General features: G+C 42.5%; 1 protein-coding gene across 1 annotated transcript in view; it reads left to right on the forward strand.

Moving 5' to 3' along the window:
- The first annotated feature begins 204 nt into the window (after window positions 1-204).
- Window positions 205-27,062, forward strand: part of PINX1 (PIN2 (TERF1) interacting telomerase inhibitor 1) — an 82,042-nt gene continuing 55,184 nt past the window's right edge. Inside the window, exons 1-6 of the mRNA XM_065879297.1 lie at window positions 205-354; window positions 3,209-3,318; window positions 4,901-4,993; window positions 6,730-6,808; window positions 17,941-18,033; window positions 24,135-24,211. Of these exons, the coding sequence (XP_065735369.1) occupies window positions 336-354; window positions 3,209-3,318; window positions 4,901-4,993; window positions 6,730-6,808; window positions 17,941-18,033; window positions 24,135-24,211 (471 nt within the window). The 5' untranslated portion in view covers window positions 205-335. The remainder of the gene's footprint in view (window positions 355-3,208; window positions 3,319-4,900; window positions 4,994-6,729; window positions 6,809-17,940; window positions 18,034-24,134; window positions 24,212-27,062) is intronic.

Below are 27,062 nucleotides of genomic sequence, written 5' to 3' on the forward strand. Positions count from 1 at the left end.
AAACCACTCCAAACTTAATAACAGCTCTTTTTAGTGGATGATCCTTATAGATATTTCATAGACACACGGAACGCTGGAGTTGGAACAAACCTTGGAAACCGCTAGTCTACCCAGCATCCACCCAAACGCAGTCCCAGGCTTCCCGCGCCCCGCCCACTCGCCGCCGCGCGGTCCAGGAGCGAGTCGCGCCTCACTGACGTCAGCAGCGCGCGCCCTCGCCGCTGCAATTTGCCGGGCTTGAGAGGCTCGTGGTTCTAGCTTCTCCGCGAGACCGCCGAGCGGTATCCACCGTCGCTCAGGTCCCGAGGCCCAAGGTGTCACACAGACTCGGCGACATGTCGATGCTGGCTGAGCGTGAGTGTTGGGCTCGGAGGCCCGACCGGGCGCGAGGGTGAAGGTTCCGGGTGACGCGGCGGCCGGACCGAGTGGCGGTGGGCACCGGTCGCCGGCGCACGGTGGGCCGGGGGATGCGGGGGGACGGGGTCCCGGACGCCCTGCTCGGCTCGTCCTGGCTGCCGCGGAGATTTCCCAGCCCAGCCTTCCCCGAGAGTTAGCTGCGGTCTGCTGGTGAGAGACTGCGAGTGCCCACTTGGGACGCTTGGTCTCACGTTCAGACCTGAGCACGCGAGTGGTGGGTTCGAATGGGGGTCCGGACACCGGTTGTGGGAACCCGGACTGGCTCTTTCACTTCTCCGGGCCTCAGCTTCCTCTGGTTAAAAAGAGGCGGTTGGGCCAGCAGAATCTCTTCAGGCAGTGAAATCCGGTTCTTGAAAGTGTATTGAATCAAGAAAAAGAAAAGCAAAGGGGTTAGAAGCATCAAACACAAGAAGTTAGCGTTTTTTTAGGGGAGGCGGGGTTAATGAGTGATTATAAGTAAGACAGTGGCGGTTTTGACTTTGGTAGTTGGAATTACTAACACTCTTACTATGGAAGGAATGTTGGCCTCAACGCCCCAACCTGCCTCAGTTTGCCTTTGACATTTACCATCACTTTGTGAAGTTCGTTAATTCCCTCCCTCTGGAGAGGCTGTTTAACTTCTGAACGATACCTGTAGCTAAGGCTGCCGGCCAGCAGATGGCAGTCGTGCCTTGGCCCTGAAAAGCCGGCCGGTATCTTTGAAAGTGTCTGGTGAGCGAGGAGCAGAAACAACTGCTAAAATTTAACAGACCCAACAGACGCTACACAGGGATTCCATGAAATAAATGCTGTCGGCATCCTCTAAGGGGGTGGAGGAATGGGAACACAAAACGGAGTGGGTAAGGCACCATTCACATTTTACAGGGGCAGAAATTGAGGTTCAGAGGAAAATAATTCACCCCAAGGTCATTGAGGTAGGAAGTGACAAAATTGATCTAGTTATCGCTATATCTTTACGTTCTTGTCACCAGGGTCAGCGGATTTCTTTTTAAACAGGGACTTACAGAAAGGAGTATGTTTTAGAGTGTGACCCTGTGGGCTCTATTTTTTCATCTGTATAACCAGTGTGGCTAAGATTTCTTGTGGTTTTAATATTCTTTGATGTATGCTTAGTTCAGCGTGCACTTGGGAACATTAGACCTGGCTCTGCTATTCATTTATGTTTCTTTCCCTGATCAGTTTCTCTGGGGGTATTAAAAACTTCTTTGATTATGTTCATTACTAGGTTGGCTTAAATCAATGAGATGGTGAACGTGAAAATAGTTCAAAGTATGAAATGATATACAGATGTGAAGTGCCATCTGTGGACATCAGCAACTCAAGCTGCATAATTTCATGAGAATGTTTTCCGTTCTCTTCCCACCATGACTCCAAATTTTCAAATCTCTGACAATAGTATATAATATTTTGTGTTTTTTAAAACAATTTACTAAATTAATGTCTGTGGCATCCCTTATGATTAGATATTTGGGACTGGTGTTCTTATTTTAGAAATGAGAAAATAGAAGCATAGAAAAGTCCCAGTCTACCATTTCACTACCTAGCAGTTATTTTCTCTGATAGTTTATAAAATTGGGATAATTCTGTAGGTACAGTTTTATAACCTACTTTTTTCCCCTAATTAATCTTAGTGAACATTTTCACTTCAGTAAGTATGCTAATTTCCTTTGTTTTCTCTTGCCATATGGACTATATTTTGTTTTCTTTCATCTTCTCCACAGTCATTTATCCCGTTTTTAAAATCTAGTAGTTTGTTTCTCAAAAACATTTTTTATCCTGCATTTCTCTAGTTATCAAATATTATTTTATTGGTTCTCCCTTATGTAAGGTAAGAAATCTCCCTTATATAAACGTAAGAGAATTTCATTTATCACTCTCACTTTTCAGTCCTTATTTAATTCAGAGTCTTAGACCCATATTTTATCAAGATACTACTTTTTTTCATAGACTCTTTTCAAGACCAGTTTTTGACACTTGCAGTTATTACATTTTCTAATCAAATGACAACACGATAGTTAATGGATTTCATTGCATTAAGATTTTATGCTGCAGTTTCTGTAACCTTGAATATGTCTTGAATAATATTTTAATAAGAATACATGGATGATGACCCCCAGAGAAGGGGTCATATGGCTTTAGGGCGTTTCTGTGAGAAGGGATGATTAGTATCTGTAGGTTGCACGGAGGGTGACTCTCCCCAAGATCATGACTCGTATGCTGTGAATTAAAAATATAAGCTTTGGAGTTGGTAGGACCTTGGTTTGTATAAAGACTCTGTTTTTTGCTTGGGGGCATTAGGAACATTCTTTCTGTAGGCCTCAGATTTTCTCATCTGAAAAGTGCAGATCTCTCCTCATTGGGTTACTGTGAAAATTGAACCTGAGAATATATGGATGGCATTTGGCACTTAACGTATGTCTGTGGTGACTGCTGCTGGTGATGGTGACACTGGTGTCACAGGTGCCTTAGGTTGCTGCCAGTTGCTGAATTGGAAGGCCCAGCCGATGGTACCTCATGTGTTTCGATTTGTCACATTTGGGGGAATATTTTTATTTTAATCTTATAAGGTCAGTTTGTATGTTCAGAATATACAGTTATTGGGGAAACCAGGATAAATGATCCAAGCTGATACTATCCATTGGATGCCAAATCTGATATCTGTATCTAATAAGACATAATGTTTGTTGTATTTATGCAAGTATCGTGTGTATGCTTTAGGTATGTGGGTACGTGTGAGGTATTCTCCAGGTTTGAAAGATAAGTTGCTAATGAGATAATTTGTCGTTTACAGGTCGGCGGAAGCAGAAGTGGGCTGTGGATCCAAGAAACACTGCGTGGAGTAATGATGACTCCAAGTTTGGCCAGAGGATGCTAGAGAAGATGGGGTGGTCTAAAGGAAAGGTATCTTGGGGAAGAGCAAAGAAATTGGAGCCATGCAGAGAGATTTCAGATCAGGAGAATACATCTTCCTTAGGAGACTGGGAGAAATTTATTTTGCATCAATAAGTGATTTTGGAGAAATAATTAAATTATAATGACCTTGTGATGATACAGTTAGAACTGAACATAAACGTCAGCTGTCTTTGTTTATTGTTTAACCTGCTGTGATTTTCATAAATGGTGCCTTTTAATTAGTTGCGTTTGGAATCATACTTAACCATCAGAGTTTTATGTTGCTTAGAGTAAGATTTTGTTCACCCTTAAAGCTAGACTACACATTTTCTCCTTTTTCTCACATTCCCTTTATTCCTGACTCATGTAGGACTTCTGCTGATATCTCTGCACTTAAATGGTTCTTGTCAAGGTCTTTAAAGATCTTGCTAAATCCAATGGATCCTTTTTTGTTCTCACATTACTTTATCCCTTAGCAGCATTGGACATAATTGACTTGAAATACCTTGAAATACCACTGTGTTGCCTTCCACAATACTGCCCTCTCTTCCGGTTTTTCGTTCTACCTTACCAGCCACTGCTAAATTTTTGTTGCTGGCTCTTCCTCCTCTAGACTTTTGAGCTTTGGAATTCCTTGGGGTTCAGCCCTAGTCCCTTCTCTGTCCTCATCTCAAGTAGATCATTTTTATTATAAAACTCTTGATTCCCCCCCGCCCCCCACAAAGCTTTTTCTTCTCAAGTTTTCCCCATTTTTGCAAATAGCACCCTATCAACTTACTCAAACCAGAAACCTGGGAGTCGTGCTTGATTCCTTGACCTCTCTCACTTCCCGAATCCCCAGTCATTATTCCTCTCTATCCGGGGCCCCATCCTGGACCAACCACCGCCATTGCTTGCCCTGATCAACGCAGCAGCCTCTCAGCTGCCTCCCTGACTCCCTTCTTTTCCTCCTCTGGGCCATTTGCCATACAGCAGCCTTAATGAGCTTTTAAAATACAGAAATTAGATCATGTCATTCCTTTGCTTAAAAGTTCGGTGGTTTCCCATTGTTTTAAAAAATAATATCCAAATTCTCCCCGTAACTTCCAAGGTCCTTAAGGTCTGGCCCCTTTATATCACCTTATTTTTTCTCCATCCACTGTGCTGGAGCCACCTTGGGTGCCATTTAGTACACCAGGCGCTCTGGGACTCCTTACAAATGAGTGTTAATGATGCGGGGGACTTGGAGTCCCCTTCCTCAGTGTTGTTTTGTAAAATTATTTAATGGAAAGCACCATAGACTTTAATGCCTCTGATGGGCTTCTGTTAGTTTGGCAGGAGCACTCTGCTTTTGAGCATCAGAGAAAGGATGTTCTCCCTAGTGTTTCCATGGTCCTTGAAGTGGGTCATAGGTTGCAGGATTGGCATTCATTATTGTAAGTGCGTCCTTGATACTACAGAATCTTGTAAGAATCCATTAGACTGTGTCCTCTTTGAGGACAAGGATAATGCCTCCTAGATGGTTAGTGATTAATCAAACAGTTGATGAAGGAAGAGAGGTATTTTTACACCTGATAAAAATGCTAACTCTCTTTGTGTTTAATCCCCACAGGGTTTAGGGGCTCAGGAGCAAGGAGCCACAGATCATATTAAAGTTCAAGTTAAAAATAACCACCTGGGACTAGGAGCTACGATCAATAATGAAGTGAGCAACAGCGTCTGCTGGGGGTTTTCCTTGCTTAATTGATATTTTTGTCAGTGTAAAAAATTTAATCCAGTCAGATTGATTGATTGGTTTTAAGCTGTTCAAGCGTGTATCATACATGTTTTCGGTAACTAAGGGGCCCGTAACTAAGCTGCTGGGCATCTGTAACGTGTCATCGTTTTGCCTCATTGCCCTATGGGATTCTTTACTTGCTTATGCATAAGAGATCCAAAGAAGCTTTACTGCTGAACTTTGCAAACAGTGTTCTTTTTAAAGAAATATTCATTTCAGGACAGAGAGGAATTTTCATCTTTACCTGCGTTGTAATATTAGCTTATATTGTTAAAATTGGTGGCGTTTCATTTTGGAAATACTGAAAGAAAGCGCTATTCTTTTCCTGTCCCGTTGTCTGTTTCTGACTGTTGGTGTATAGCACTTGAATTTATTCACATTTCCCCTTAAGACACTGACACTTTGAAAATATGACCCTGTAATTAAAAGGTCATGGCTTACCCTGCCTTTCGTTTTCAGTACCATTGCTCACTGTAGAAAGGATCTAAACTGAAAGCTTTGTTCTTACATTTCCGCAGCCAACAGAATCTGGTAGGAAATCTGGGGAATTACTTTAGGTAAACTGGGTTACATTGCTTAGTTCAATAGCTCAGAGTAGTGGACTGGAGCAGCTAAAATTGTTTGGGCTAACAGCTAAAATCTTAAACCACTAAAGGAAGAGTTTAACATACACATGTTGTCAAATCATCATGTTGTACACCTAAAACTATGTCAACTATATCTCGATACACTTGAAAAAAGGCGCAGGGGAATGTTCTATTTCTGAGGACAAGATCCAAGACCAGTACTTCAAAATGTTTGGAACGTCACACACTTACTAGATGGAATGTTTAGCAATATCGTCTATTTTCATCAATTAATAAACACACCTTGGACAATTTAAAAAAAAAGAGTTTATGTAGTAAGGTTGATTTTGAAGGTAGTTTTGAAGAGGTGGATATACAGATATACTTAACTTTTTAGGAGAAGCATTGCCCGGTAAACCTATTCAATATACCTTAACCTTAAGCATTCTTTAAAAAGTATGCATGAGGCAAGTTCCCGAATCGAAACCCTGCTCCCCACCGGTTGATATTGTTTTGGAGATGTTCATTCTCTTTTAAAGCTAGGTCGTCTTTGTTACGATGAGCTTATTAACTGAGCCCCTTATAAATGGGTGCTGATTGATTCAGGGAAGCTGGAGTCCTTCTTCCTCCCGTCCCCACTGCTGTTTTCTGAAATTGGGGTGGATGCAAGCAAGCAGAATTGGGCAAAATATTTTCAGCTCAAATGAGCAAAGAAGAGAGCCCTCAAATCTGTCACTGCTTTTTTCCTTTGACCTACATAATTTTCCCATAGTGAGAAAAAAAATATTTTATTTTGCTTTATTTTAACATTTTGCACACAGGTTGTCTGTTGTTTATTTGACTATAAGTTGACTTGATAAGTCATCTACATTTGAAATCAGGGCTTAAGCTTCCAAGATCCTCATTTTTAATAATGATATAGATAAATTACATTTCAAATTATACTATTTCTTTTTCATTCAAATTTATAAAATAATATTTTGGTGAAACATTTAAAAATTCACATTAACTACCAGATTTCCCTGATTCCAATATATATCTTATCGCAGCTTAGGTAGACTACAGGCTTGTCTCTAATTGAGTTTTTGGTATTTTCAGGACAGCTGGATTGCTCATCAAGATGATTTTAACCAGCTTCTGGCCGAACTGAACACTTGCCATGGGCAGGAAACAGCAGGTAAGGAAACTTTGCTTTTTATCCATTAGGCTTATAGAAGACATAATCTCAATCTAAGATACTTTTATCAACTCTTTTTTACTGTAAGCATCCTATATCTGAAAGTTAATTGATTGTAGCTCTCACAAATAGTTATTTCTGTTTATGTTTTAGGGGTATTCTCATTGAATTAACCTTAGTCATAAGCAAACACTTTTTTCCCCATTACGAGTTTGAGAATGATAAGGTAAAGCTTTTACTCGGTTTACATTTCTCTGTTGCCTTTCCCTTATCCCAGCCTGACAATGTCCGGGGTCCCGCAGTTCCGGCCTTGGCCCTCTCTCATCTCTCCTTGGCCCTGGCTCTCTTCTTACGCCCTCTGGTCTCACGGGGCGATGTGTGGTGACCACTGCCACACTGCCCTCTACTCCTTCACCCTCTCTCCTGAACGCCCTGCTCAGTGTCTGCATTCAGGGTGTCGTCGACTCCTGGCACCTAGCAGGTCCAGACTCCAGTTCTGTACCTCCCCCACCTGCACCCTGCAAACTGTTTGACACCCGTAGCCCACAGCCTGTTTTCTTCACCATCTTCCCCATTTCAGTTGATGTCAACTTCATCCTTCCAGCTGTTCCAGCCAAAGAACTTTTTCCACTAGGAAATTTTGTTGGTTCTACCTTTAAAATATATTAAGACCCTGACTGTTCCATGTCACCTGCACGGTAACCAGCATGGTCTGAGCAGCTGTTATCTCTTGTCTGGATTATTGCAGGAGCCTCTAAAGCCGGTCTTCTCAGCCATGGCACTGCTGATGTTTTGGGCTAGATAATTCTTTGCTGTGAGGCATGTCGTGTGCATTTTAGAATGATTGGCAGCATCCCTGACCTCTACCCGCAAGGTGCCACTAGCACCCCCTCCCCCTAGTTGTCGCAGCCGAAAATATCTCCAGATAGTGCCAAGTGTCCCCTGGGCAGAATGCCCCGACAGGGAGCTGCTGCTCTGAATTGACCTTTCTCCGTCCACGCGCAGACTCCTTCAGCGTGTCTCAGCCCAACAGCCAGAGTGATTCTTTTAAAATGTAAGTCCATTTGTGCTGCTCAGGATAAAAGCCGAAGCCCCTGCAGCGGACTTGCAGCCTTACGCAATATGGACCCTCTCCCTTTCTGACTTTGTCTCCTACCCTCCCCCTTCTTACCAGTTCCATCCTGACCACACCAACTCCTGTACTGGTTTCTGAATACACCAAGCGTGCTCCTGCCTTGGGGTTTCGCACTGGCTCCTCCCTCTCTCTAGAACACTCTTCCCCCAGGTAGCTTCTGTGCACCTTCTCAACAAGGTCCACACTCAGTTGCCAATTTAAAACTGCATCCTGTTCCTTAGTTCCGTTTTTGGAAGTCAATTGAAAATCGGTAAGAAATAGCAGCATGAGAATATTATTGAGAAACATGTAGTAAGGGAAATGAGAAGAACCGGCTAAGCGTGCGGGCTCTGGGGCGGGGCAGGGAGTCGCTGCACTTTTGTTAACAGCTTTGTCGAGGTGTAATTCACCCATTTACAGTGTGCAATCCGGCAGCTTTTAGTATATTCAGAGTTGTCACCAGAACCAATTATGAAACATTTCATCACCCCCAAAAGAAACTGTACCCAGTAGTATTCATTCCCCACTTCCCCCGGCCACCCTAGGCAACCATTGATTTACTTTCTGACTCTAAAGATTTGCCTATTCTGAAATCAAAACTGCAATGACCTATCACCTCACACCGGTCAGAATGGCCATCATCAGAAACTCTACAAACAGTAAATGCTGGAGAGGGTGTGGAGAAAAGGGAACCCTCTTGCACTGTTGGTGGGAATGTAAATTGATACAGCCACTATGGAGAAGAGTATGGAGGTTCCTTAAAAAACTAAAAATAGAACTACCATACGACCCAGCAATCCCACTACTGGGCATATACCCTGAGAAAACCATAATTCAAAAAGAGTCATGTACCACGATGTTCATTGCAGCTCTATTTACAATAGCCAGGACATGGAAGCAACCTAAGTGTCCATCGACTGATGAATGGATAAAGAAGCTGTGGTACTTATATACAATGGAATATTACTCAGCCATAAAAGGAACGAGATTGAGTTATTTGTAGTGAGGTGGATGGACCTAGAGTCTCATACAGAGTGAAGTAAGTCAGAAAGAGAAAAACAAATACCGTATGCTAACACACGTATATGGAATCTAAAAAAAAAAAAGTTTCTGAAGAAACTAGGGGCAGGACAGGAATAAAGATGCAGATGTAGAGAATGGACTTGACACGGGGAGGGGGAAGGGGAAGCTGGGACGAAGTGAGAGAGTGGCATGGACGTATATACACCACCAAATGTAAAATAGATAGCTAGTGGGAAGCAGCCACATAGCACAAGGAGATCAGCTCGGTGCTTAGTGACCACCTAGAGGGGTGGGAGGGAGACGCAAAAGGGAGGGGATATGGGGATACATGTATACGTATAGCTGATTCACTTTGTTATAAAACAGAAAGTAACACACCATTGTAAAGCAATTATACTCCAATAAAGATGTTAAAAAAAAAAGATTTGCCTATTCTGGACATTTCATATAAATGGAATCATGCAACATGGGTCTTTTGTGACTGGTTTCTTTCACTTAGCATAATGTTTTCAAGGTTCATCCTTGTTACAGCATGTATCAGTACTTCACTCCTTTTTATTGCCACATAATAGTCCACTGTATGGATATTCTACAGTTTGTTCATCAGTTGAAGGACATTGGGTTGTTTTCACTTTTTGTCTATCTTGAATAATGCAACTTTGAACATTAACTTACAAGTTTTTGTGTGGACATATATGTTAATTTCTCTTGGGTTTATACTTAGAATGGAATTGCTGGGTGATACCAGCAGTGTATGAGGGTTTTAATTTTTCTGCATCTCAGCCAACACTTTGTATTATCTGTCTTTTTGATTATGGCCATGCTAGTTGGTGGGAGTGGTGTATCTAATTGTGGTTTTGATTTGCATTTCTATAATGGCTAATGATGCTGAACATCTTTTCACATGATTATTGACCATTTGTGTGTCTTCTTTGAAGAAGTATCTATTCAGATTTTTTGCCCATTTTTAAATTGTGCTATGTGTCTTTATGGTTGACTTGTAAGGATTTTTAATATATACCAGGTACAAGTCTTTTATCAGACATATGATTTGCAAATATTTTCTCCAGTTCTGTGGGTTGTCTTTTCACTTTCTTGAGGGTATTAATTGAAGACTAAGGATACAGAAATAGATAAAAAGACTCATTCCCCCTCTGAAGAAACTTCAAATCTAGTGTGAGAGAAAGAAATGAAGTAAATACCAAAATAACTAGATCTCCCAGTTCTTTTCAGTTCCTGAATAGTTGAGAGAGAGTAGCAAAGATAGGAGGGATTTATTTGAAAATTTATCCAAATCTCTTTGTTTCCTAAGCTTTTTCTTTCCTGTCAGGTATTCATAAGTTTGCATTATTGATGACTTTAGGTGGCTTCTAACGCACAGGTTTGGATACTGAATGTGCTGTTGGGTGTAATAAAGTAGACACAGCTGAAGAAAGTGTAGACCATAGATTAGAAGATAGTATCCGTAATGCAGGTGTGAAGGATGAAAATATGGAATAGAAGTTTAGATGGAGGATAAAGTGAGAAAATCTAATATCTAATAAAATTTCAGCAGCACAAGAAGAGGGAGAATGGAACAGAGGCAAAATTTAAGGAGATAGGGGCTTCCCTGGTGGCGCAGTGGTTGAGAATCTGCCTGCCAGTGCAGGGGACACAGGTTCAATCCCTGGTCTGGGGAGATCCCACATGCCGCGGAGCAGCTAAGCCCGTGAGCCACAACTACTGAGCCTGCGTACTGCAATTACTGAAGCCCGTGCGCCTACAGCCCGTGCTCCACAACAAGAGAAGCCACCACAGTAAGAAGCTGCTCACCGCAACTAAGAGTAGCCCCTGCTCACCGCAACTAGAGAAAGCCCATGTGCAGCAATGAAGACCCAACGCAGCCAAAAATAAATAACTAAAATAAAGTTTAAAAAAAAAGAGTTCTGACTGAATGGTACTTTGAAAAAAAAAATTAAGGAGATAAAGGCTGAAGACTGTCTAGAACTGGTGATAAAGCAAATCCACAGATTAAGAAAATTGAGAGAATCCATGCAGATTACATTAAAAGTCTCTACTCGCAAATGTAATAACAGATGTGACAACATCGCATCATGGCAGAACAGCATACACACACACACAAAAGAGAGAGAAGATTCTTAATGCAGCCAGAGGCAATATACTTATTATCTTCAAAGAAGCAACAGTCTTAACAATGGGAGCCAAAGACATTGGAGTAATATATTGAGGGAAATATAACTGGCAACCTAGACTTTTACATTCAGCAAATATATCTTTCAAGAATAAATTTTCAGACAAAAAGTTTACCATCAGTAGGCCATAAATGCAATTTCCAAGGATGTACATCCTTCAGTCAGAAGGAAAGAATACTTAAAACACTATCTGTAGTATCCCCAAACTGGCAATAACCCAGATGTCCGCCAACAATAGAACGGAAAAGTAGACTGCCACATTTGTAAATACAAAGAAATGAAGAATAAAGTACAGTTACATGTGAGAGTATAGGGCAGGGTTTGGCAGACTTTCCACAAAGGAAAGAGATATTCTGCAGACCGAAGCGTCTCTGTCACAACTGCTTGGCTGTTGGAGTACGAAAGCAGCAAGAGCAGCAACCAATGGGTGTGGCCATGTTCCCATAGAACTTTATTTACAGAAGGAGGTGGTGGGCCGGATTTGGTCCACAGGCGGTAGTTTGCTTCTGGTGTCGAAGACTCTCATCAACTCAATGTTGACTGAAAGAAGTGGGATACATAACATGCAGTGTGATTCCACTTACATAGAACTTCAAATGGAATGCAGAAATATGATATTTAGGTACTAGACTTGGGTGGTAAAGTTATTTTGTCACTTTGTTAAAACAAAGTTATTTTGTTATAACTCTTGTTATAAAGTTACTCGTAGTAGAAGTGAGTACTCTACTGTGAAAGTCACAACAGTGATCACCTTTGGGGAGGGGGAGGGGTTTGGGATTGAGAAGGGGCTCATGGGGAACTCCTGGGCTGTTATTCTTGTTCTGTTTCTTGACCCAGTTGGTAGTTACACAGGTATGTGAGTACATTGTGCTTTAGGCACTTTCTATGGCTATTACCCCCTCTCCCCCCAGAATGGTTAAAACCAGAACGAAAAGTAAGGGGGAGGGTGGTTATCCCCAAAATCATGGTAATGGTTACTGTTAGGACAATGGTTCTCAACTGGGGATGATTTTGCCTCCCATGGGATATTTCACAATATCTGTGGACATTTTTGGTGATCACAACTGGGGGGACGTTGCTGACATTGGTCGGGAGGCCGGAGATGCAGCACAGCTCTGTCTCTCCTCCTTGCCCTGAACAAATTATTCAGCCCAAAATGCAGTAATTCCAAGGCTGAGAACCCCTGTTACAGAAGGAAGAGGCACAGGGGTGCAGGATGCTTCTAGATGCAGGTAGTGTTCTGTTTCTAACCCTGGAGGTGGTAACGAGGGGTTTGCTTTATAACTAATTGTACAGACTTTAAGTACTCCTACGTGTGGTGATGTTTGTGGTGATAAAAGATTCCTGAAAATTGCATGGGCCCTTTTCTGGAGGTAAAACATGGCAAGAGTAATTTATGTCATGTTAAACCTGTAATGAAGGTTAACTAAAGAGTACAGATGCAACAAGTTGAGTATCAGGAATCAACGTCTGCCTTAATGAAAATCTGGTGTTGTATAATGGCCATCACTTTTCATAAATAGGTTCAATGACATGATTAAGGTGTCAGACTTGAGGTGGCCTTTACTGTGACCATCGTCATGGAGGCAGAAGCTCTTGAGTCTGGGTTCTTTTACCTAGAGGCATTCACAGGTTCATTTTTTTTTTTTAAATAAATTTATTTTATTTTTATTTATTTATTATTTTTGGCTGTGTTGGGTCTTCATTGCTGCATGCGGGCTTTCTCTAGTTGCAGCGAGTGGGGTCTCTGTTGCGGTGCGCGGGCTTCTCAGTGTGGTGGCTTTGCTTGTTGTAGAGCACGGGTTCTAAGCGCGCAGGCTTCAGTAGATGCAGCATGTGGGCTCAGTAGTTGTGGCTCACGGGCTCTAGAGCGCAGGCTCAGTAGTTGTGGCGCACGGGCTTAGTTGCTCTGCGGCATGTGGGATCTTCCCGGACCAGGGCTCGAACCCGTGTCCCCTGCATTGGCAGGTGGATTCTTAACCACTGCACCACCAAGGAAGCCCCACACATTCATTCTTTTTTTTTTTTTGGCGGTACGTGGGCCTCTCACTGTTGCGGCCTCTCCCGTTGCGGAGCACAGGTTCCGGACTCACAGGCTCAGTGGCCATGGCTCATGGGCCTAGCCGCTCTGCGGCATGTGGGATCTTCCCGGACCGGGGCACGAACCCATGTCCCCTGCATCGGCAGGCGGACTCTCAACCAGTGCGCCACCAGGGAAGCCCCACACGTTCATTCTTGAACAGGGAAAATTCTCACCTTGTTTGGTATCATAACTTTCTCCTTTGATGTACTGAGTTAGAGAATACTTTGTAACTTTTCAAGTGATAGGGATGCCCATAAATTATCACACCAGGATTCCATAAAAGAAGGTGCTATGAGATTCATTTTTGGAGCTGTGGAAAAGAGAAAGCAGATTTTGAGCAGTTCGCTTTTGAGATTTGACAGTGATAGCTGGAAAGTTACTTTTTTCCAATTTGATGGTATCTTGATTACTGTTTGCTAACTGAGAAATGCCATTGTAATAGCCATGAAAACCCTGGTTCGGGACAGGTCCCTTGGTGCTGATTGCCCAGGCTGAGCACAATCACTGCAGCCGGGCCTTCCTGATGGATTCCCACAAGGGCGGTCAGGGAAGTGTTGAAAGTGACCCGGGGAAGCCTGTGTTATTTGTCAGGAAGGTGGCGAGGGCATAACAGACTCCAGGTGGTGGTGCCTGTCCGTGTGCAGCCCCATCCACAGGTTCACCTGTGCAGGCTGAGTCTTTTTCTGCGAGAGCCATAGAAGTATAGTAAATCATTAACTGAGTTACTGATCTGTAGGTTAACTTCCACCTCAAGACCACTAGAGGGTACTGCACCCCTGCAGTAGGGACAGGGCTGTTAGCTCTGCCTCCGTCTCACTCAGTACAGTCCAGCCTTTAGAATAGTCCTTTAACAGAAAAGCTGGCCGGGAAATGGATCAGGAGAGCTGAGATTATTTTTCTGCCAAGTCACCTTTGGTAAATACAGTATCTTCATCCAAATGAATTTTTGGTTTTATTACTTGAATTAAAGCTGACAAGCAGATGACACGATAACCTAGTAACATATTTTTCTGGTATAATAATATTTTTAGTTCCTTAAGATTGCTTACCGAATCAACACAGTTTGCCTTTCAACTAAACAGAAATTCTATACTATTCTCTTCATAGAATCTTGCAAAGATTATAGAAATAACCCTTATTCCTTTGTGGGACACAAAAATCTCTATATTCTTTAAAATTTCATTTTTAAAAATTATCCTATCTCAATTAGTTACTCCCAGACTCAATTCAGCTTTTTGATAGACTTATGTCATGGTTTTAAGAAATGCTTTTTACTTCTGTCAGGTATCTTGTCCCTTGTGATTTTAAATATTTTGGAAATAAACTGGGATGCTGATAACCTGTCATCCACGAAGGTGTGGTTTAGGACAGGGACCTTCAAATTTTTTTGCTCCCAGGGCTCCTGAGGGAATTTCGAAAAACAGTATACCCTATCTCACAGTTTTAGATCAACATCTATAATGTTTTTTTTTTTTTTTTTGCGGTACGCGGGCCTCTCACTGCTGTGGCCTCTCCCGTCGCGGAGCAACAGGCTCCGGACGCGCAGGCTCAGCGGCCATGGCTCACGGGCCCAGCCGCTCCGCGGCACGTGGGATCCTCCCACACCGGGGCACGAACCCGTGTCCCCTGCATCGGCAGGCGGACTCCCAACCACTGCGCCACCAGGGAAGCCCATCTATAATGTTTTTAATCACAGCTTTAAATAGTTACAAAGAATATAATATCTGCCTATTGGGAAAATTGGCATTTTAAAATAAAAGCATTCCATCAGTCCCAAATGTATCCAGTGGATGTTAAATACCAGAGCAATTTGATATCCATGGTCATCTCTTTAGAAACAGAAAAGTAAGTCCTTTAATATTCAGAGATATTATGTTTCCTACTTTCTTTTCCTCTGAAATAGTTCCCTTGTATATGTCCCATAATATGTTAATATATTTTTTGCTTGAACTTTGAAAAATTCATCACCCTGTTATGTTTCTCAGCTACAAAACAAATACATATAAATTTTGGGTTTATTTCTCATAGCCCCAAGGCCTAAGGGTAAATACTTTTACTTTGGATTAGGTTGTCTTTATTAATTTGTAGATTATAATGCACAAAACCAGGAAATAATAAATTTTGATAAGTAATTATTAGAACAGTAAAACCTTTTTGGAAGTGCTGGGTTTGCAGCTTTGATTAAAGGACGCCTCCATGACACCAGTACTGCGGCTTGTTCCTTATTGATCCTGGTGAGAGGAGAGCTGTGCTCCCCTTGTGTAAAGTGGGAGGAGGACGCAGGGGAGAAAGAAAGAAGGAGGACCAGATTGATGCATCCACACAGAACAGAGCAGCTTTAGGAAAGCGTGTGTGTGGACAGCCAGGTAGAAACTGCTCCCCTAGGCCGTGTCCAGGCTCGGGTTTGCTCTGGAAAGGCTGTGTGCTCGGAAGGTGGCGAAGCTCCCAGGAGGTTCTCACGTCCCCAGAAGTGTGAGTGCAGCTCCGCTGGCACACAGTGTGGAGGTTAAGGATCTGTGCTCTCATGCAGATCTGCCTGGGTTCCAGTTCCGTCATAGCCACCGCCTTGATGGGCCTTATTTTAGCCCTCTTGCTTCAGTGCCCTGTGAAGTCGGCTTATTAGTCTTAGCAGCTACCTTCCAGGGCAGTTGCCGAGATGGAATGCAGGATGGCACAGAAAGCTTACAGCCCAGCGCCTGGTGCTTAATAAGCCTTCAGTGGGTAAAAGCCACTTCAAGCTGGTACTGTGCATGGTAGTTTGTGTTTGGAACATCAAAATTGAGACTGTTGGGCTTCCCTGGTGGCGCAGTGGTAGAGAGTCCGCCTGCCGATGCAGGGGACACGGGTTCGTGTCCCGGTCCGGGAAGATCCCACATGCCGCGGAGCGGCTGGGCCCGTGAGCCATGGCCGCTGAGCCTGCGCGTCCGGAGCCTGTGCTCCGCAACGGGAGAGGCCACAACGGTGAGAGGCCCGCGTACCGCAAAAAAAAAAAAAAAAAAAAAAAAAATTGAGACTGTTATGTGCTACGTAAAGTGTTTGGCCACAGAAAAGAGCAGAAAGTTTCCTGGTGGGATGTTTTTGAAAAAGTCCCAAGCTGATCTTGGGAAGTGACCGCGGAGGAGAATGTTTCAGGTTGTTGATGTGATTAAGCTGTGCTAGGCATTGTCTGAAAGCTTGAAACATCTACCTTAACATCGTTCAGAGCCTTGCTATGTAATTTACACTTTGCTTTTGAAATGACTAATTTCCTGGGAGGGATTACCCTTAGCTAATGTGTTTAATGGACATGTGCTTGTTTCGCTTCACTACTATGGTGAAAATTTCCTTTTTTCTCCTTTCTCTAACCTCGTATTTATATTTCCTTATGACATAACCATAGGAAAATTCAGTCTCTTTTCTACCTATGATGTGCTCTTTCTGCTACCTAAACTTGACAAATAGATAAAGATGAGGGAGCACAGGCAGCTACTGAGAATCCTGTCACTGACTCTCACCCCGGATCTACGTGCTCTGATATTTCAGGCAAAGGACTAAGACTGCTTTCTGGCTCACATTTTCCTGTTTTGTCAAAGGAGTCACCACATGAGTTTATTCCTCAATGATTTGTTTTTGTTGTTGCTTTTGTCCTGAAAGGCGAGCCTCCAGTGAAATGTGGTGTTTGAGGCAGTGGCTCAGTGCCAGCTCTGCGCCTTCATGCTCTACCTGATTAGCATCTCTAATCTGTTTTTGATTATCCTTAATCTGTCTTACCTTTATTCACTTTTCAAAAGAACTTTTTTTTGGAAACAATTATAGACTTACAGGAAATTGCAAAAATAGTAGTAGAAAGAGTCCTGAATACCATTCACCCAGTTTCCCCCAACGGTGACATCTAAGATAGCCGTAGCATAACATCAAAACTAGGAAATTGACACTCATGTTGACTATTAACTAGAACGCAGACCTTATTCAGTTTTCACTATTTTTTTTTAGCCTTCATTCATTTGTGTGTGTATATGTGTGTGTGTGTAGCTCTGTACGTTTATCACATGTATAGATTCATGTAGCCATCACCACAATCGAGGTGTAGAATTGCTTCATCACCACAATCAAGGTATAGGATTGCTTCATCACCACAAAAGAGCTGCCTCATGATGCCTTTTTGTATTTACACCCACCTTCTACCCCTCCAGCCTCCAAACTCCGCTTTCATCTTTGTCCCTAGAAACCTTTCATCTGTTCTCCATCTCTGTAGTTTTGTCATTTCAAGAACGTTACAGTCTAAGTGGATCATACAGTATGTAGATTGACCTTTTCATTTAAGCATAATGCCCTTGAAGTCCATCTGGGTTGTTGCACAGCATCAACAGCTCCTTCCTCTTTATTGTGGAGTAGTGTCCCATATAAGGGAGTACCAGAATTTGCTCAGCCATTCATCCATTGAAGGAATTTTGGGTTAATTCCAGTATTTTACTATCACAGATAAAGCTATCATGAACATTCATGTGGAGGTTTTTTGTGTGAACAGAAGTTTTCATTTCTCTTCCTCCAGGATGTTATAAACTTCTGGAGAATAGCCCTGCCAGATCCATAGTACACAGTTTAAGAATATTTCTATTCATTTTTAGAGTTCAGTAATAATAGGTCTCATAGGATTTTATTTAAATAAGACTGTGTCACTGTAAGAGAATGAGAATGGAATGCAGAGTTTAATGTAATGCTTTTCATGCTTTTTTAAAAGACTCCTCAGACAACAAGGAAAAGAAATCTTTCAGCCTTGAAGAGAAGTCCAAAATCTCCAAAAACCGTGTTCATTATATGAAATTCACAAAAGGTAAAATTTAAGCATTTCTTTACTTGTTTGAAATCTCTGTGTGCACACTGGATTTCTTAAAGCAGTTTTAGCTCTTCACCAGCATCACTTGTTTTACTTACAAAATGGGGAAGGAGACCCGCACTGACTGGATTGATCTAAAGCAGCGCTGACGTTTCAGCTCTTGCTGTGAGTCCCCGGGGGTCTTGTTAGGGTGCAGACGCAGACTCATTCGTTCTGAGGTGGGCCCCAGATTCGGCTTCAGACCTTTGGTAAAAAGCTGAGTGTGGAAGCTAACTTGCTGTTTAGAAGAGAAAAGGGACTTTATGTGGCTAGATCAGAAAATTTTAATTTATCGCTCAACATTTTTATTTACATTTTCCTGTTTTTCAGAGCTTAATGTTGGTGTTGAACAGCTCCTAAAATGTGCCAATTTAGAGAATTATGCGCCATGTTGAGATCTCCAGTATGAAAAATCTCACTCCCGAGTTGACTCTTCTATTATGCCACACCGTTTCTGTGTTTCATGTAGTGTTAACTTAGGTGTTCCATGGTCATTGCAAAAATAGTGTTAGAAAACATGTCTTCCTTCATCACCACCTCCCCACTCCCTTCCCAGTGCTGTACCTACACGGTCAGTCGTGGGTGCAGGTGTCCTCTTTAACCACTAGGTGGCAGTCTTGTATTGGAAAGAAACCATTTAACAAACTCATCAACTCCCCAGATGTGTTCCCATGGAACTGTGTTGTGTACTAAGTGTACTTTTCAGGCACAAAACGTTATTTATTACATTAATATACTTAAAGTGTAAGTATGATAACTATGTTATCTAGTCACCATTTGATGGTTCGTCTGTGGGAGAGTGGATGTATGTTTCTACCTCTGTATGCCAGGAAAAGCACGTGTCTTTGCTTTAGTCTCGTTGGCATGATTGGGAATTCCCTGACACCTAGAACCCTGCTGAATAGCAGTGGGCACTGGAATTCTCACTACTCTAAACTGTTAATGGTGGCTCTCATTTGGAGCCAGGACCCCAAAAGGTAGACTGGGTTTGGTTTTGAGGGAGGGCTCATGGCAGAGCTGAAGGGAGGAGAGAGCCGATTGGCTTCGGGGACGCGTGCAGGGAGAGACTGGGGCTTCCCCTTCCCTGTCCCGGCAGGTATGGCTTGTCTGGCTCGTCGTGTTAACCTCTCTTCTTTCTGTCAGGGTAGAACCTTTGTCGTTCTCCCGTATGGCTTCTGAGCAGGGTTCCTCTCCACCCCGACCTGCTGCAGGACAGAAAGCAATCCTTGTTGGCCCCTCTGTCCTTGTCGGGAGAGGCTAAATGGTCCCTTCATACCCAACCCCTTAAATATCCCTCCTTCTCATTAGACCCTATAGGAAAAAAACAAAAAATAGATACAGCAGGAGGGGTGCTGAGCACAAATGAAATTAAAAGTGCGCTGTGACTTTTGGGTAGTATGGCAGCCTTTTAAGCTTTGACTTTTGAGAATAGAATCTTCTCATTTTCCTTTTGTACCTGACTACATGCATGATTTCATCTGAAGCATTTGCCGAAGCTGGGATAAACCTCTTTAATCTAATGGATGCCGGGAGTATCTCCTTTCTGTTACTAGTTAAGCCACCCCCTTGCCAGGTGACCCTATCAGCCTGCTTGGTGTGTTGTGCTTTCCTTTTCTCTCTTTTAAAATGAGGTTTGCTTATTTATTAGCCTTGTTTGGGGAGCAGGGGGCATTGGTATGTAGGGAGGGTAATTCAACATATGTTGTAACAAAGGTAGCAGAGAAGATTGAGTGGAAAATAGAGGAATTGCAGATTGGGAATAAATAGGAAAGATAGAGGGAGGCAGAAATCCAGGTAGTGAGGAAAATACTCATTTACCGTCCATCTCAGCAATTCACAGTGAAAGTTAATTTTTATTTACTTATTTATTTATTTTTAATTTTATTTATTTATTTATTTGGCCATGTGGCACGGCATGTGGGATCTTAGTTCCCTGACCAGGGATTGAACCCATGCCCCCTGCAGTGGAAGCGCCTCCATGCTGGACCACTGGACTGCCAGGGAAGTCCCCCAAACGTTTATTTTAAAGTTCTTTAACTTACTGAAAGAAATCTTTCCTTGTAGAGCAGCTGTTGTCACTGGATGTGAATGATAACCTCTCAGTTTCCTCCAAGGAGGACTATCTTAGGCCACAGGAAACTGGATTCTGGCCATGACTGTCTCACACAAATCACTCAACCTCTTCCCCTCTTTTAGCCTCAGTTTCCATTTTTGTGAAATGAAAGATTTTTAAGTCATTATTGAGTTCTAAAATAGGTTGTGCTTTAGAGCTTACCAGAAATGATGCCGTTGTGTGGACATTTTGATGTGCACAGCATAGTGGATGATAAGGATTTTTGCCCATGGGTATGCTCGTAGTACAGTAACTAACTCACTTGTTTAATGAGGATGATTCATACTGTAACTCCATCTATGGTCCAGGAAACTAAAACATGGAAAGACGGCATTTTATTTAGCCTGGTGTGAAGAGTGAAGATAAAGATTACAGTAGCAAATAGCATTGTAAAATTGGTTACTGCCTAAATATTGGCTGTAGCATTTTAGTTCTGATACATAATTATTCCTTTCTCTAGTCCTAAATTTATAATTTAAATTTGACATCATTTATTACATAATTTCAAAATGTTAGTTTCATCCATATTTGTTTAAAAGCCTAACTTCAGCAGTGGTTTCTTTTAATTTGAAAAATGTTTGGCAAGGCCATATCTGCAGAGAAAAAACAATAGGGAAAATATAAATTTCTCCAAAGCCGTTTTCGAGGTTTTTAATATTATACAGTGAGACGTTGTCCAGAGAGCATTGCTTGTTGCTCCCAGTCATGTAGTGGGTGGGTGGAAGGTTGTGTACACTGTACTTGTGTGGCTTCACTGTGGTAGTTTATTCAGGCTTCTCATTCCTGTGACAATTTGTGATACTTCACTCCTTAAACAAGGAAACTACACTCAGAGTGCGTGTCCGTGTAGTCGGCTCCTGGTCTGGACGTGGACTGTAGTGTCCTGGCCCAGCTGGCCCCCTGCTGTCAGGCTTGGGTGATGGGTGTTCCGTTTCCTCTTCAGGCTCTGGCTCTTTTGACATTTAACTGTGAAGTAGCACCACTGCAGGCTTTTAAGAAGTTCCGACTGTCTTATTATTGGTTGTGAGGGTCTCACTTATTTTTACCCCCTGCTCTGATTCTCTCAGGTTTCCTGATTTTCTCACATTATTACCCTTTCAGTGAAGTTTTCTTAATCTTCTGCCCTAGGCTTATTATCAGTCCTGTGTGTTTTCATTAAAAAACAAAATCAAAATATAATATTTGTTTTATCCTTCTTGATTGGGGAATGCAAATAAATTTTCTAAGCAAGTGAAGCTACCTATGTAACCCTTCAGTGTTTTTTATTTAACAAACATATTTCTCAAACCTGCATTTCCTTACCCTTGCCCCTTTACTCTGAGTAGAAGAACTCAGTTGTTTGAGTCCTGGATATAATACAGTGCTATAATACAGTTTTCGCCTTAGCGCTTGTTGGGCTCTCTGTGACTTTTGTCCTTAAACTAAGAGGTTCCAAATTTCCATGATTATTAAGCTCTTACGTTTATTTTTTATCGTTTCATTTGCTTCCCATATGGACTTCTTGGTGTTGTAAGGGTGTCTGGCTGCGGTCATGTTCCTCTCTTCCAATTTGCTGCACTGATCGACAGGAACACCTGATAATCCTCATGATTAGAAAAACAGCTAAAATGATCATAAATAAACTGCTGTTCTCTGAAAGTATCAGATCATCCTTTCATGGACTTTGTTACATCAGCTTGGCTACTAGAACCTTTTTTCCTCGGTCCTTGAAATGATACGGACAGTTGAAGACCGGTAGATAAATAAACCAAATCCAGGCAGATAACATATACTTCCTATTCCGTTCAGTTTTTTGACTGTCATTTTCTCTGAGACAAGTTTATCAACAGTATTTGCTGTGATTTGACCGTCATTCAGAACTGAGGCCAGTAACTTTCAAACTCATTTTTAACATGTATATTTTATTCAAAACTGGCCATAATTTTATAACATTTGTAAACTATTCAGCCAGGACCATTAACTAATAACTATTTCAACATCACTTCCATCTTCACAGTTTTATCTACCTTTAAGTTCCTTTCCATTGGTCTCTGTTAATTCTTCTCTGTGTTTTGTTTTCCAGATCAAATCCAGAGCAAGGCCTGTAACAATCCTGGTTTCTACATTTACTTAAGTGAACTTTGCTAAAGGGTAGACATTTCTGATACGAGAACCCATCACCAAAACTTTAGAAACACTTGCGCCTTCATTGGTACATTCTCTACTAGCTTGACAGCTTTCCCTTTGATTCTGGATTTGTTTTTCATCACTGCGTGTTCGTGTTTTGACATCCCGTTTTAGAATTGTCATCTTGCATGTACCCTCCCTTCCTTAACCCCTGCAGCATTCCTTTTAGTTCAGTTGCTGTAAAAGAGATTGTCATTTGCATTTCTTTTAGGGTATCTCTTCCATTTCAGGAGCTAGCTTAGGGATGGGTGGCTGCCACGTATTTTGAACTCAGTACAACTCCTTTTTCTGAACTAGAAACTGCCACCCGAATGTGCTCTGCCGTGCAGAATGGGTTCTGCTGAGGGCAAAGCTTGGAATAGATCTCAGACCTCATGAACGTTGTCCACTTCTCCCCACCAGTTTTATTCCCTGCTTTTCTGGTTCATTTTCTGAGTTCCCATCTGGGATAGGCTTCATTTTGCTGTCGAGTAGCTTTCCTTTGGGGTCTTCTGTCTGGGTTCTACATAATAACCAGGTAGAACCAGGAAGCTTCATTTATTTCCAGCTCAGGAAGAGAGGCGAGAGCAGCACAGAGCCACGCACGAGCCTGTCCTCCTGGCAGGAACAGGTTGCACTGACAGGACCCATGAGTCTGGTACTGCAGCCTAGGAAACTGGTTTTGGCGCCTGGTTTTGCATTAAATCGAAGGGTGTTTGTTTTTTTTAATTTCATGGAGTCACTGAGCAATATCATATTTGAATGCCCCAGTGATAGTCAGTGAACTAGAACCCTTCTGGGTCATGACGGTACTTTGCCAAGTCAGTTTGCTGCAGGAAACCAAGAAGATAAGTGGGTCTGTGACAGTGGAGCTCAGGCTTCCAACGCAGAACAAAGACTCTGGTGTCTAACCCAGAGCCTCACTCCCCCGGAGCCTCAAGACTTTATATGTAGTAGTTACATTTTAGAATACATTTACCGTGAAGTTGACAAATGGGACTAGATTTGGTCCACTGCTCACAGGGTATTATTGGTAGAAGTGGAAATTCCGTAGAAGTGAATTTTAAATTAGTTGGTTTGTGGGTTTGAAATTAAGTTAAAGAGTTTAGGGTTTTTAATAAGAATCAAGGATCCTTTGGACACTGTTTTTGCCAGAAGCCATTTAATTTCCGACTCTTATTATGTATCCTTTTATTTAAAAATGATATAGCTATTACAGTAAAAAAATTTAAAGAGAAAAATCTGAAACCCTTCACCCTAATGCAATGAATTTTATTTGCATTTATTAAAAAAATTTCGTTCATTCAATTAATTATTGAGCTTCTATGTGTCAAATGCAGTATGTTCTCGTTCCTGTGCTCATGTGGGGTTTTGGAGCTACATTTCTTAGCAGCATTTTTTTTATCCTGCATTTCATAATCCTAAGTAAGTAGCTCATGTCTCCTTGAAGTAAACAGGATCTGTTTTCTAAGTGGGGAGCCCAGAGGTCCAGAAATCATACCTTGAAGGCATACCAGTAGTAGAGCTGCTGTAGAATTGAGCTTTCCTCTCGATCTCCATGCTCAGGGCAGTTTCTAACATTAAGAGAAAATCAAGGGTTCTGGTTCACTTATTTGATTTTTAAGTGATTTTTAAATTTATTTAATTGCAGTAATCTGTGAAGGGGAAACAGAAGGTCAGTAGTTTACAAAATTGTTTATTTCTTTTCCAAAACCCATCTTGCTTTCAGGAGTTTCACGGTTTATATTTGTATTCCTTATTTTAGAAAGAATATATTACTGAAGGCGTCATGTTTTTCTAGGGAAGGATCTCTCGTCTCGGAGCCAAACAGATCTTGACTGCATTTTTGGGAAAAGACAGAATAAGAAGACTCCCGAGGTATTAAACCACATACGATTGATTTTTCAACTGTGTATAGAACTATGTATATTTATTACTCATAGTACTTTCCAGGCAGTTACCAAAAAAACCTTCTAGAGGCTTCATACAAAGGCTAAATGGTGTCCTCTGAATAGTAATACTTGATAGGTGATATGTATTATAAGGAACTTTAAAAAGAATGTGTGTTCTCTGGGCTTTTTTCCCTCCTGGTGTGAGGACTAGACTAACCTCCGGGAAGAACGCCTGTTGCTGATGGATTCAACGGGGCCAGCATCTCCCGGCTGCACGAGAGAGGGAGGGGCTCGCTGCAGGCAGCCATTTTGCTCGCTTTGCTCAGACCGCGTAGCTCTCTCTGGAGCGCGGCTGTGGGGAAGACCGTCAGACTCACGCTCAGTCCTGGGCTCTTCCGCTTGAAAAGCGTTTTGAGACAGTGTTGGATCGGCATGGAGAATCTGGAAGGGATTTAGATGTGGTATTCCCTCCGTTGTACAATATTGTTTGTTTCAAAACTAGAAGACAAGAATCGAGTGACTAAACTGCATCCTGAATGGGGTGCATCCGTAATTCATGATCCTAACTGTTAAATTGGGCTCTGTAATACAGCACAAAGTTCTTTGTGCCATTTCCAACTGTAAGAGGCAGCCCTGGATGTCGTTTGCGTATCAAAATATTAGGATTCTTAGAATATGCATTTCTGGAGATAATGGGATAAAAATATTTAAAATTGATCTTATTGATATCTATGAAAATCTGAAATATATGGTTGCTCTCACTAGCTATGGTAACTATCACTCAGCTAATCTGATGTGTCATACTCACGTTCCTTTATTGGTTCCTAGTCAAGGCCCTGATGACTACAGAGCAAAAAAGACGTGTTTCATTTATTTCTGACATTTCTCCAGACTGTCAGAAAAATTTCCAGGATGGTAGCTATTTGTTACTTAATATAATTTTCAAAGACTTCAGAATTACCAGTTATTGGAAATTTTGTTTGGTGACTTCCTTTGTGGGTTAGGACCAAACTCCTAGTCTTTCAGCACTTTTCTGCCCCCTCATGTGTAGCCATGAGGACAGAGGAGGGAGGCCTGGGCCCCGGGGCCTGCTGAGCGGTACTTCCTGCAGCTCTGCTGAGTTATGTCCAGGCAGGTGGGTCATTAGGGAGGGAGCCTCCCGAGTTCAGGCTGCACTGGATGCTTCATTCACAGGAGGCTGTTGAAAAAAAGAGCCAGGGTCATCAGACAACCCAGCTTCTGGTCACACCTCTGCTCCGCCCCTCCCTGGTTCCTGTGGGATGTGGATTAGGCCCTCTGCCTGGTTCACCAAGGACTTCACCAACCCCCTGGCTTATCTCAGTTTTCCCCTCCTTCCAGCGTCCTCAGTACCCTCAGGGATGCTCTCTGAGCCTCTGCTCTGCCCTAACAACCCCGCCTGGCCACACCCTGCACCTTGACTCAGCGCCACACCCCTCCCTGGGTCCCCGGGGACTGTCTTTCTGTCCCAGCTCTCCCAGTCGTGCATTCCCACTGCACCGGCTTTTCTGAATCCTTGCCTTGGATTACTTGATTCTCCCTGCTGCCAGCCTTCATTGCCCCCAGCCAGCGTCCCCTCTCTCCAGCATCCTCTTTGAAATTGTACAGTTGAACAGATCGGGGAAGGAAATATTATTTATGGGCTTCTGGTAGAACTTTAAAAGAATTTATGTGGTAAGCACAGGAAAGCTTTTTGTTATAGGAGATGAGAGGTTTCTCATCCTCTGATCGCTATCTATTTGAGGGCTTACTGGTGTGGGATGCCATAAGGTTTTTCAGCACTGCACGGTACTTGACTTTTTGGCGGTGTAGTCGTTTATGATCTGGTTAAAGCGAGCCGTTCCCCTGTATTTGAGGAGTTCCAGAAACAGTTCCCTAGTACTAGCCCAGGGAAAATCTATTTTGGTACACTTGGTGTGGAGAAGACCAAACTTGATATAATTCTGTGTTTTGTGCAAGAATGATATCCAGGCACATTGTAACCTCTCATTCTGCTGATGCATTTAAGATCCTGCTTGGTGGAGAGGCTGTGTCCTATCAAGGTGCAGCTCCTGCTCTAGAGCCGTGCTTCTCCATCACGGTTGCACAAGAATGGGCTGAGGAGCTTTAAAAAAACTGCTCTTGTCAGGGTCCCACCCCAGATCAATGAAATCCAAAGTCTGGGTTAGGGTTTGGGCATCAGCACGTAAAAAAAAGAGAGAACCCTTTTGTTTGTTTTTTTTTAATTAAAAGAAAAGATATCCTACCCAGATGATTCAGGTGTTTATTCTGCCGTGTAATGAGGAGTAAGGCTTGAGAACCACTAGTAGAGGCCCTGACGGGTAACTCTGCCTGTTGGAGCCTTGGCTGTAGTGTCAGGACTATTGCCTAGAGCAGGGCTTCTCAATCCTCATGTGTACACAATCCTCTGGGACTTTTGTTAAGCTGTGGGTTCTGTTTCACAAGGGCTGGGTGGGACCTGAGATTCTGCATTTCTGAGGAGCTCCCGGGCGATGCCGCTGCCGCTGGTGGCACTGCCACATGTGCCGCAGGGAGCGCATGGGGCCTCTGCAGTGTTTTTTTTTTTTTTTAACATCTCTATTGGAGTATAATTGCCTTACAATGGTGTGTTAGTTTCTGCTGTATAACAAAGTGAATCAGCTATACGTATACATATATCCCCATATCTCTTCCCTCTTGCGTCTCCCTCCCTCCCACCCTCCCTACCCCACCCCTCTAGGTGGTCACCAAGCACTGAGCTGCTCTCCCTGTGCTATGCGGCTGCTTCCCACTAGCTGTCTATTTTACGTTTGGTAGTGTATATATGTCCATGCAACTCT

This window comes from Phocoena phocoena, chromosome 6 (assembly GCF_963924675.1).
Source record: "Phocoena phocoena chromosome 6, mPhoPho1.1, whole genome shotgun sequence".
NCBI classification, from domain to species: Eukaryota; Metazoa; Chordata; class Mammalia; order Artiodactyla; family Phocoenidae; genus Phocoena; species Phocoena phocoena.